Here is a 12,661-nt window from a genome sequence, read left to right as displayed (position 1 = left end):
CAAGACCTGAAAATAAACAAACTACCTGTCCCTCACTACTTCATTTCTTCTCTAGGTTTGCCTGAAGTCTAAAACCATTAGGAGCATTTTCCCTTCGTGGTCGGAGTGGAGTCTGAAATCCTGGCTGGGACGAGGATGTAAGGATAACGCAAACGTGGGGAAACAATATTTCAATAAGAAAAATAAATTAAAGCATATTCTGAAAGCTCGAACGAATGACTGACCAACACCTATCCAGACCAACCCTTATAGATGTTGGGGCGCAGGTGATGTCAGCCCCCTCCTGAAGATGGTGCATGTTTGTGATGGTAACACAGGGGTGATGCTGTCCTCAATGGCCTTTCTTTCCCCGTCTGTTTGCTCTGCCGTGTGGAAAAGTATTAATGTTTTAAAGAATATACGTAGATATATAATTAGTGTAAAACAAGTACACTTGACACACAGTGAGTATGACTCAGCAGCAAGTATATATGAATGATGTCTGGTGTCAATAGAGCAGCAGAATGCTTGTTAGTATTTTTTTAAGTTAATTGTGCTGGTGGGGTTTATGGGAGCAACTAATATCAGATTTTACCACCAATTTTAGAAGTCAGGTGCGAGTATCTGCAGTGTTTTAAGGTGTTATGTTACTAAAGGGACATTTATTTTTTACTTTTGTAATATGTTAATAAATGCTTTGTCTTGATTGAGATATGTCAAAGTATTTTGTGTTTAATTTTTTTTTTTTTTTTTAATAAAGGGGGCTTATTTTATTTAAACAGAACTGTATAAATAGATATTTATGCAGGGAGAAACATGGGAACACGTTTGCTTTCTGGGGGGGGGGGGGGGGGGGTCAAAAGGGAATTTAGGCAGGAGACGGTTTTGTTTGTTTGTTTGTTTGTTTGTTTTCCCCTTATGCTGTAAGGTCTACAGGTGTAAATAAATACACACAACGTGCATGCACACACACATGCTCAGTCTCTGTGCTTCACTCTTGAGGTCAGTTCTCGAGCTTCAGACACAGCTTCATCGTGAAGCGGCAGAAGGACTCGACCCGTTTGACCTGCTGTGTTTTATTTGTTGGGAAAGTCTGAGCATGAATCCTCTCGCCCACTTCTGTCTGTTTTGTGTGTTCTGAAGTGTAGCATGATTTATTAATCTAGAAAATGGCCTGTACTGTTTTTTGTTTTCCTTTCTTTTTTGCACACCGATGACTCGATGCTGTTGCGTTTCCTCTTCCGAAAGAGCTAACCTTTCTGCAGCTTCAGATTAAGCTTGCCAAAATTGTTCAATTCCGCACTACTTCCATCATTCCTGCCTGGTATTAATCTTCACCAACCAGTCCCGTTACTGTTTTAGCAACACCGCACCGTGTGATGATGCTTCTGTGTCTTGTTCCGATGGCGTTCTTTGGATCTGTATATTGTCCGTCTCGACTTGCTGTACTTCTGTGTGAAGTCCTGGCATTAAAAGCATGTTGAAAGAGGAAGCAGCCAAGAGACTGAACAAGAAAACCAAGGCTTGGTGGAAAAGGGGGCCACCCCCACTTGAGGGCTATAAGACTTTTGCTGATACCAATAAATGGACGTAGTCCTTTTTAAAAAATATAAAACTTTTTATTCGCATCGTTGTCCTCGTAAATGTTTGGATGTTTAAATGTTTGTTTTTAGCCAGAAAAATGTCTTATGGTGAACCGAACGGAGACGGAGGCTTTTTAAATGATCCGCACACAGTAACTACTACACTCCGACTGCTCAAACTCCTGCTTTTAATCAGATTCACAGCAGTACAGAAGCACATGGGCGCAACGCAAAAGGACCGAACACACGTCCATGCGGAGTTAAACGTTGACGCACTTTTGTTTCACTGTGTCGTCCAAACTTAGTGACTTTGTACCAGTGGATGGGCGATGCTCGCTGTCCCGTCTGCACCAGGCTGCTGTGTAGCAACTCGCACACCGTTTCAGCTGTTGCAGTAACCATCGTGACCCATCGCACGTGTACTGACGGACATTAAAGAAAATGTTGTGAACCACGTCGGTCTTTCTCCAAGTGACATCTCCAACACGCCATGAAAACTGTGCCCCCATCATCGTTTGCATCATGACACTTTGTAAATCAGAAACTGTGATGCTTTTTAATGGTTCTGAGTGTTTCTGTTTGTGCTGTGGGCAACAACGTGGTTGTGTGTTGACACCACCAGTCTGACAAAATTACTGTTTTGTTTTTGTTCGGAAACATTGTTTTATATTGTGCGTGTGTATCCATTTCCACACAGTCATGGGCATTTAAAAAAAAGTGTGAATTAAATTGGAATAAGTTGAGGGGTGTACTACAAAGCAAAACGACAACACGAACGAGCCTAAAGTTGGAAATCAGTGGTAACTTTTATTTAATGCAGAAGAGGCGGTTATGTTCATTTTAGGATTTAATCTGTAAAATAAGCACTGCCGTATGCCATCTTTTTTACTAATGATGGTAAATAGATTAACTTTAAAGTAGCATCTGTGTGTCTGAAAATTAAAAACCTATTTGAATAAGCCTGAGAGGTGTTGAGTAAACTTTGTGCTTTCACCGTGCGGACAAAATATGAACATTTGGACCATGAAATTTAACCATGAAGCTAACCAAACATTTGAGCTGAGCCCAACTTGCTTTGTAGTGCATCTTTTCTGAATTGATGTCTGGGGAGGGAATTTGTCAAAGTATTTGTGCAGATAATACTTTTATCATTTAATAATCATATTAATAAAGTCAAAATCTAACAATTGACATTTTGGATAATGGTGGCAAAGAAGCTGAACTATTCTTGAGCAGTTAAAATGTGTTCATGTCTGACATTTGGGGCCCTTTGGAAACAGACCTGACAAATGTTGTTACACCTGAATTTGTTTTGTGCAACAAAAATATGCTTTTGAAATTTTTAGGTTTAAAAAAAGTGGCAAGTTTCTCTTATAATTATCTATGCTGGTACAGATGCTGGTGAGCTCCTCTAATCAGGTTTCCACTATTTGAATTCTAAAGTAGTAACAAAAGAGCAATTTCTATTATCTCAAAAGGTTATTGCTTTAATTTTGACAGTCCAGTGCCAAGTACTTAATGAAAAGTTAATTTATTTTGTGAATCAATGTTCAGTTTTTATTTTAGGCTATAAAATCTGAGCCTGAATGAAAAATCTAAATAATTTTGCGCCACTGTTTCTGGCTTCTGTAAGACAAATTAAGATTTCATTGTTCAAATACTTTGGCAAATATGAGGATAAAGGTTAAAAACAGGAAATAAAAAGTTACACAAGACTTTTAACAGCTACACTATATATGCAGTTTTACAAATGGAAGAAATATGCATGTCTTTCTGGTAATTTTTCCACTGTTGATAAAGAAAATGGAAATGTATGTAATTTGCATCCTCGAGGCTATGGAATGGTTGTTTGAGATAAAAATAAAGTGGTGTGTTATTCTGCATTACAAATGCAAAAATATTAGCAAAAGCCTTAGCTTGATTGTGCCCCTTTAAAAATAAATGTCTTACGATGTGACCTGGCAACAAGAAGGGGCGACATGTTTAAAGTGAAGTGGATGCTGGATTTTTGCATGATCATACAGTTAATAAAACTAACTGAAAGCTGTTTGTTTGCTCTTTTAATTACTTGAAGATGAAGAAGTGTTTCATAAAGATAGCATCTGGATATCAATGCTAAGCTATCTAACTAAAAAAAAGTTGGCTTCAAATCTAACTTTCTTGCTGTAAATGAAATCAAACAAGGTTACCCTGGCCTGAACTCTTATCTAATGTTACAGTCTGAAACCCAGTAGTTTTCCAGATATACTGGTGGTATGCAATTCTAAAATACAAGTACACAACATGATCAAAGCACTTGTCTCTACAGACTTGACAAATCTGAATGTACACCAGCCAGAGCTCTCTACTCAAACATCGTCATCGACTCATTTTTAGTTTCTGTAGGTAAACATGAAGTTGCCAAACATTCAAACTTTAAATGTTTTAACACCATTTATAAAAAGTTATTTTTTTATTTTACCTCAATGAATATATTTAAATGCAGATTTTTAAAGTCAGTATGAAAGCAGGTTTTCATTATTTAAATTTTATTTATTTTGTATTTGATATTTAATTTGCCTTTTGGGCAGGGCTACTCAACTAAATGTGGGCCGCAGTTACTGAAAGCCAAGAGCTCAGAGGCTGGACATCCAGCACTTGTTGTCATTAAGTTGGTTTGTTTTTTGGTTTAAAATCTCGTTTTATTTAAAAATGAACCCATTGGTGGGCCGAACTGAGTTCATCCGTGGGCCTGATTTGGCCCTCAGGCCGCCAGTTGAATAGTCCTGGTCTATAGGTTTTCCCGTTTTATGTGCAGCTCTTTGGTCAACAGCAGTCTTAAATGTGCTTTAAAAGTTTACTTGTCAGGTTTGGACAAAGGTATTCATTAAACTTGAGGGGTGCAACATGTTTATTATATGAAACATAATAAATAAAACCAATGTTTCATATTTCTGTTTAGTCACTGTGCAGTGCTAACACTGACCTGTAGATGGCGCCAAGTCACCTGAAGTAACCAGAAGAGACAAAGAAGCTCTCAATTTACACAACATAGTTTGTATTCACTTACTGCCACTGCTTTATCTTTGCATCTCAGTACTTTTTATTTTTCTTCTTTAAAAACTAAAGAAAGAGTCATTAGTGGCAAGTAAACATATTTTTGGTTAAGTTCCACTGGTTTATACAGACCCTGTGTTGCCCTACACAATATATATTTTGTTTTTTGATTCATGACAGCTCGTGTCTATGAAGGAAACCAGAATGACATTTAAGTCATCTTAGTTTGTGCTCGATTAGATGAGTAGGTTGAACAATATGCATCAACGGTGGTCTGTAATGAACATGAAATAAAATGTTTTGTCTTATTTTTTACAAAACCATTAAATGCCTCAAAGGTTAAAATGTTTTATCTGTAGCTACATGTGTTACTGATTAACTTTGTCAACAGTATTTTATTTGTAGTTACTTGGGAAACTCAAACGGACACTTAAAGATGAAGTAGTAAATCTCAAAGTTTGATTAAGCAGTATTTTTAAAACTACAAGCATTATCTGATGTTCCCAAATCAACATTGTGTGTAAATTAAAACAAAAATAAATAAATCATACACTGTAATCTTAATCACCTTTAATTACATCATCGGGACATGTAAAAGTGGAAAAGGGGAAAAAAAAAAAAAAACATTGGGTCTTTATCGCCCACATGTTCAACACGACAGAAATCTGACATGTTCTGTAAGAATCAGGCAGGTCACCTATACTCCAGTCAGACTTCAGTAGCACCTCATTAGGCCCCCCTCAGAACAACAAACAGACTGGGGTGATAACATTTCTATGATAAAGTTGGATTTTTAGAAGATAACCCGTATAGTCTTTATTGGGACATAAACCAAAGCAGACGCCGACTTGTAGAAGATCTGAAACTTTGATCAGTCTCGGATCAAAATCAGTTCCCTCAGAGCAGTCATGGCTTTATGTCCAAGTGCATCCTGGCGTTTAAGTCTCCGTCTGAACAGCAGCCTCCTCATTGATTGGATAAAGGAAGTGATGGCTCCATGCAGATTGTTTTTCTTCAGGATGAGTTTTGTGCAGACATGTTTATGTTGTCTTTGTGCGTTTTGCTCATCTATAAGACTTATCTACCACGGCATTGGGCCAAAAAAAAAAAAAAAAAGATCCTCCTGACTTTGAAGTTGTGTAGAAGACAGCATCATCAGTTCAGTTTAGGATTGGTTGTGTGAACTTTGGCACTTAAATCTTAGTCCACATTAGCAATCATCCATGCTGAAACACAAGTGGCAGTGCTATTTGCCAAAATGCTTTTTAAAGAGGACAAAAAAATGTCTATACAACTGTGTAGCGTTCCACTGACACATCCTTGATTCAAGGAAAAAGAAGCAGAGAAGGAAGCCGCTTTTCTCCAACGAGCTCTCCCAGATTCCCTCGTAAAAAGGATGAAGCTGGGATATACAATCTTTTCTCACTGTAGGCGGTGGAAGATCAGCTCTACAATGCTTCAGACACATAACTCCAAGGCCACCTTTCTCTCTGAGTCCCATGCAGGCAAAGAGAAGAGTGAAGAATCAGAAGAGAAAGAAGACAGGTTAGAAAAACTGGAAATAAAATTGAACTAAAAGTACAAATGAAAAAAAAAAGCTTCAGTCTGGTAGAAAACAAACAAACAAAAAAAAAACGATGCAGCAAAAGGGGAAAGCAGCCAGCTTGGATCTACATGCATAGAGGGAAGGATTTCAGCGTTACACTAAAGCCATGCAGTGACGAGCACAAAAACCTGAGCAGTTATTAAAAACAGGACACATCATGGAGGGGAGCTGCAGGGCTTCTCCTGTTCGGAGAGTCGGCACAAAACGGGCACCGTTGTAAAATGAACCATATGCCATGCAGACCTGGTCCCATCAGGGTCTGTGCACAGGCGTGGGGGGGGGGGGGGGGGGGGGTCATAGAACAGCTGAGAAAAGCAGGAGGGAGCAAGTGAAAAGCATGATGGAAGACATCTGTTACACCACGTTTTAGGGTTCCCATGGAGACAAGAACGGCCCCCTCCCAAACTCCCCTTTTCCTCCCGCTCGAGCAGCACTCACTCACCACGCGCTCGCAGCATGGCGGCAGCCGGACGGGGGGGCAGGAGGGGGCAGGGTTTAGCAGCCTTGCTGCTGCGGCGCCCCGCTCCTGCTCTTAGACTTTCTGCCCTCCACATCTGTAGGATAAAGGCAACGTTTATGTAACATCTGCAGAGCGACAGGACACTTTGATTCACTGTATAATCACATGCACCGTGAATAAAAACATCGAAACGAGTTCAAAACAGCGACCGTGACATGAGAATAAATAGCTTTAATAGTTTTGGCACAAAGAGAAGTGCTTGTCATATTATAAATAATGTCAGTCAAAAATGATCAACTTTTAAGTTGTGATGCAGGAGCAGTAAAAAATTAAATAAAAATAAATGATGTACGTTTTTTGCCTTAACATTTTTAAACTCACCAACTTGCATTACCCATCATGTATTTATAACTAGCTAAAATCTAAACTTAATCCTCACCATGTTAGCGTAATCCAACACCTTCACTGTCAAATATCACCTGTTCCCTTAATTACCCCCTCCCCACCACCACCAGAGATGATTTTGAGAAAAAAGCTTCAGCATTTTGTCACATCACCTGCTCAGAAAAATGTTCCAGCACACAAAATGAAATTAAAATAAAATGCACAAAACAAACAGTGCACACGTCATCAACAACAAAACAAAAGAGACAAAGTGAAAGCATTTTGATCCCAATAATCAAAATGAACATTTCAGATCACGCTGAAAACAATAAAGCCATGCAGACAAGTGGAAATCAATCAAACCATCACCAAGTGGGAAGTGACTTAAGACTCAACGTGACAAATGAAGTTGTTTGTTTTGTTGACAGTTACATCAAGAGGTTCTGTTTCTTCAACCAGTTTGGACCTTCACTCAGGTTAGATTTTGAAAAGGAATCGAAAGCTAAACAGAAAAGCATTTTGACAGGATTTAATCTAAAACCCTCTACAATAGATTATAGTTTCAGCCAGTGAAACAGTTCAATGGAAGAAAAAAACATGGCCAAAGCTTCTGGGTGAAGGAGCAGTTCAAGTCTTAACTTGAAAGCAAAAAGGAGAGGACAAAAAAAAAAATCAGCACCACAACAAACAGAAAATGATCCACCAAGAAAGAGCGTTGTGATAAACACATGCAGAGAAGCTGAAACAATGTCTCCCGTTCTTTCATTTCCTCCTAGTTCAGTAGAGTCGTGATCATTGAGAGCAGTGAATCACACGCAGCCGTACTCGTACCACAGAGACTGGTTCTCCTCTGCGCTCAGAGTCAGATCCGAATCGTTCCCTAAACTGGGATCAGCTCCATACTGAGCTGGGTCTGAGCTGGATCTCATCTGCTCATTGAGTGGACTGGGAGGGTTCTGGTTCTGACTGTGGTTTGGCGCAGGAGGAGGGTGGGATTTATTTGTGACAGGAGGCCCACTGATGTTGCTGACTAGGGTGGGGTTCAGGGACAGGAAGGGGAGGGTTTCTGCTGACTCACTAAAGATGGAGTTCATGAACACTGACTCTACAGTGAAGGAGGGGCCGAGGAAGGACTGGAGGCTGGTCAGGTCTGGGTCCTCCGAGCTACTGCAGGGTAAGCTGAGGGATTTGGGCATAAGGGAGGTGGTGGAAACGGGGCCTTGGAAGCGGGTGCTGTTGGGGTGGTACTCACTGGGTGTCGGCTGCGAGCGAACTCCAGCCTTGGGGGAGGGGACGGGAGGAGAGGCGTCAACAGAAACGGGCTGCCGGTGATCTTTGGACAGCAGGTCGTGGATGCTGGTGCGCCGTGTGGTACCTTCGGCGGTGGAGATGACACTGCTGGCCCGAGGCAGCGTGGAGGAGGACGAGTCCAGGCGCTCTGAGACGGATGTGGCCTTGCCCTGGGAGGACAGACTGGAGCGGATCGGGGCAGAGCCTTTTACGCGGGTGCTCTCAGCCTTCCGCAGGGAAGGGCGGGTGGTTTGCCCCGAGGAGCTTTGCAGCCGGTTAGCGTTGCTCAGTGCTGCTTTCCCGCTGGATGAGCGCAGGATGCCCCGGCCCTTAGTACAAGTGCGTTCTTTTGGCACATGGTCAGAGGAGGTGGAGAGACGAGGAGAGTCTACAGTGAGGTTCTCCTGACTGCCAGACTAAAAGTAAATAAAACACAGAGCAAAATAATTCCATTAAATTAACATTTCTTTGCACTGTAATAAACAACAACTCAATTTACAAGGCCTCACCTCTGCAGGATCAATACCCTCGTCCAAGAACTGCTGCAGGGAAAGAACTTCGCTGGGGGACGCCATTTTCTTGACCTGCGAAGGACCGGAGCTGCCAGTGGAACCGGATGGCTCCAGAGGCCTGCACAGCTGCAGGGGGCTCTGGTGGGAGGAGCGAGAGGAGGTGGGCTGCTGGACAGGGCTGCTGCCACTACTGGACCACACCTCCTGGTCCAGACTCAGGCTGAACTCCCCACTGCTCTCACTCTGAGGCCTGCTGAGGCGGCCGTTCAACGTGCCTGCCGGACAACAACAATAAGATGAAGAGGAAGTGATGGGGTTTGCTTGTTGACAGAAACTGCTTAAGTTCTTGAGAACACAGCAACTCTTAGCCTTTAAATCCAGACAGGTTGGCCTGATTCAAACAAAACACAGAAGGTCTGACAGAAAACATCCAAATGAAAAAGACAAAGACATTAATGGACATAAATCGAGGTGGAGGAAGATGGAGCATACCTTTGCCCTCCAGAGGAGAAGCGAGATGCGAGTTATTGTTACTATTGCTACTGGTGGTCCTGTTGCTATGGAGACTGGAGGGTCTGGAGGCTGGGTAAAGGAAAGAGGGAAGGCGAACACACATCTACAGTAAGGACTTGTACAGACTTGCATGTATCCACATCAACATGCTCTAAAAGGAGAGAGACACAAAGTGACAGAGCATCACCTGCTGGGACAGCAGATGGCTCATGCCAGGTTGAGGGACAGAAAGGGTGGCTCAGTGCCAGGTTACTGCACCAATATGTCCATCTAACACAAAGAGAGCACTGAAAGAAAGGATAGCAACACCTAAACAGGAGGGTCAGTGTACTTGGGCAGAAAAGGGAAACTGATAAAGTGTGAGTGCATTAGTGGAAACAAGAGGAAGGAAGTCCAAGAGAACCAAGAAAACATGACCTTGCCCTTTCCTGTATCCACAGTGATCAATTCAGCTGGGAACCAGTGTTAGTAAAATCATCTCCGAATGGTTTTAGAATTAACACCAACTTAGATTTAAAATGAGCCTTCAGAGATCTGATCTACGCAACAGGTGTGAAGGAAAGCAGCCCGTTATTTGTAGCCCAAAGTGATGGTCACTGCAAAGTAACAGCACTTACTACAGATGCTACAGGGCACTCTGCACATAGCTCTCAGCTCAAGAGGACGACACAAAGCAAGTGCACTGCTAGACCCCTGCAGGCCTGATGAAACACACACATATATCCATAATGCATACAGTAATATCGGAAGTGTTTACAGGACGTCACGCTTCTCACTACTGCTGCTCAGAAGACAAAACAAGCGAAGTTTAATGCTCTTTAAAGTCTGAAAACAAATAAAGCATTCAGACAAGTTGCTTGACGAATAAATGGGCACCCCAAACATTCACTTGATACTCTGCTAAGTTGTGTCTGGAGTCAGAGTAAAAGCAGAAGTCTATTTCCTGCACCCATTACATGGATGCACTAAGAAATGGGTCTCACAAGAATACATTGTATTTTCTAAGAGCGTTCCGGAAACTCATCTGCTAAAAAGGAGTCCAGACTGAGAAGCAGGTAAATGGGAAGCAAATGGCCAGAGAAGATCAGGTTACATGGTTTGAAAGTCTGTTGAACTTCTGCAACAAACAAAAGCAAATACTAAAAGCTTTATTTTAACAGAAATGCTTTATTTAAAAAAGGAGCAAACGACTAATATAGACAGAGAGACCATAGCTGAGGTGTTGGGAATGTGTGGCAGAAGCTCGGCTGCTGTTGAACATCTGGATCATCTACGTTTGAGAAGATCAAGCCTCAATAATCGCTGCCTGGCTGCAGATTACCTGGATAACATCCCAAAGTCTGAATTAATCCGTTTTATTTTCACAGGAAACTGATTTTGACCTCTCAGCTAAACCTGCTGTAGCTCCGGCTTAATCGAAGAGAAGGAACCGAGTTGAAAGAGAAGCTTGGAAGAAGACATGACCTGCTTTTTTTTTGGTAACTTGTTCAGTCTTATTGTTTTGTTTGAACGGTTCTTTGACTTCTTATTGATGATGAGTGTGTCCACACGTTATCGTCTAATCATGCGACACGTGTAAGTTTTGTTGCTGCCATCGTGTTCAGTTTCACCTTGACTTTTGGGGTCATCCGAGGAGCCTGCAACATCCTCGCAGGAAGCATTTTCTGTGGAGATACAGAGAAGAGTGTTGATTACTGGATTTTTTTTTTCTTTAGGTAAAAATGATAATTACAAAATATCAAAATTTAAAAAATAAAGAGGACAACATTAAAGATCAAGTCGAGCTTTCTTACCTTTGACCTGAAGCCGGTGCTTGGCTCTGCTCTGTCCTGTGGGGGGCAGGCTCAGGACAGCACAGTCGATGGCGTTGGTGGACAGGGCGAGCTCTTTCATGCGCTGTCCACCACGCTTGCTGCTGCCGCTCACGCAGACGTCCCCCCGTCCAGGTTCATCCAGGTTGTCCGTGCTACCTGCCCACTGTGGCCCAGAAACACCCGCCACTGCCATCGTCTGCAGCAGGTCATTCATGGCTGAACAAAATGATGCAAACGTTAGACGCAAACCAGTTGTGGAAAACTAAACCAAACAAACAAAAAGTTTATTTCCATGAACACTAACACAGGGTTAGTATGGTTTAACTGATTTTAAATGTTTCATGAAGGATTTGGCTCACCGGGGTACACATTTGGAACAAAAAAAAAGAAGCTTTTCTAAACAAACAATAAGCACTTCTGTAAATTGTAGTTATTTTTTTAAACTTAGCATTAAGGCATTAATCTAGTTTGGAAAGTCCATTTTGTGTTGTTAAAATTGTCTTTCCATAACAATAACACAAATTTACAGAGCAAAACAAACCTGCATTTTTTTAAAGAACTGAAAGCACATGCAGGCATACAACCAATATATCAACCAAAGTGCACAAAGATGGAATCATCCTGGACTGTTTTTAAGTTCTTATTCTGGACATTGACTGTCTTCTTGCACTTTGTCCTTTTTTGTGACAACAGAGAGGCATGAAGGCATGCAAAGCTGCTCAGAGCAGCAGCAGCACACAACAGATCATACGGCGAGTCCATGTCAGCAGAGTAAGATGCGAGATGCAGCCCGATGACAGAGCAGGAGAGTGAGATAAACAGAAGGCTCCATCTCAAGTTCTCCATGATGACTCAGAGTGCTGAGCAAGCGGCTGGTGATTCATGCTGTAGTCAAAAGTGCGAGCAAACACATCACAGGCTCATGAAAGGCAAACCTGCATTCTCTCCCACTGTCTCACCTGAACAGGCCAACCTCTCACACACACACACACACACACACACACACTTACTTTCATTCAGAAAACACCAAATGAAACCAGTGAGCATGTAAAGCTGCCCGGTAAGTGATTCATGTAGTGACCAAACTGAAAGCTTTGGTCGAGAGTTGCCATTCACAGCACAAGAGACAACTACATGAAAGAAACCCTTTAATATCCACTTGCATGCGTCTACTTTTCAAAAATCTACAATAAGTGAGAGAAAAGTGAGACTAGACTGGTGAAGGCTTAAAGATATACTCTACAGGAAAAAGTACGGTGACCGTGAGGTGTAAATGAACATTTGAAAAAAACTGAATTACATTAAGCCAAAGAGGAAGTGGCCAGAATCACATTTGAAAAAAACGGAATTATATTTAAAAAAAATGGAACTACATTAAGCCAAAGCAAAAGTGGCCAAAGCGGAAGTGGCCAAAGCGGAAGTGGCCAAAGCGAAAGTGGCCAAAGCGGAAGTGGCCAAAGCGGAAGTGGCCAAAGCGAAAGTGG

At 41.8% G+C, this 12,661-nt stretch overlaps 2 protein-coding genes across 14 annotated transcripts in view; one reads left to right on the top strand and one right to left on the bottom strand.

Annotated features, from left to right (window-relative positions):
- Window positions 1–739, top strand: part of camk2g2 (calcium/calmodulin-dependent protein kinase (CaM kinase) II gamma 2) — an 89,410-nt gene extending 88,671 nt beyond the window's left edge. For all 13 annotated transcript variants that reach the window (XM_037680203.1, XM_037680197.1, XM_037680156.1 and 10 more), the window contains one exon: window positions 56–739. The gene's annotated coding sequence lies outside the window, so the exon portion shown is untranslated. The remainder of the gene's footprint in view (window positions 1–55) is intronic.
- A 6,926-nt stretch (window positions 740–7,665) lies between these two features.
- Window positions 7,666–12,661, bottom strand: part of ccdc88ab (coiled-coil domain containing 88Ab) — a 67,185-nt gene continuing 62,189 nt past the window's right edge. Inside the window, exons 31-36 of the mRNA XM_037680115.1 lie at window positions 11,157–11,393; window positions 10,974–11,027; window positions 9,981–10,064; window positions 9,343–9,432; window positions 8,848–9,125; window positions 7,666–8,754 (exon numbers count right to left, since the gene is read on the bottom strand). Coding sequence (XP_037536043.1) covers window positions 7,858–8,754; window positions 8,848–9,125; window positions 9,343–9,432; window positions 9,981–10,064; window positions 10,974–11,027; window positions 11,157–11,393 — 1,640 coding nt within the window. The 3' untranslated portion in view covers window positions 7,666–7,857. The remainder of the gene's footprint in view (window positions 8,755–8,847; window positions 9,126–9,342; window positions 9,433–9,980; window positions 10,065–10,973; window positions 11,028–11,156; window positions 11,394–12,661) is intronic.

The sequence above is a fragment of the Nematolebias whitei genome, chromosome 1 (assembly GCF_014905685.2).
Source record: "Nematolebias whitei isolate Nwh7 chromosome 1, NemWhi1, whole genome shotgun sequence".
In the NCBI taxonomy this organism is placed as follows: domain Eukaryota; kingdom Metazoa; phylum Chordata; class Actinopteri; order Cyprinodontiformes; family Rivulidae; genus Nematolebias; species Nematolebias whitei.
The sequence above is the reverse complement of the archived record's forward strand: the minus strand, read 5'-3'. Positions and strand labels throughout refer to the sequence as shown.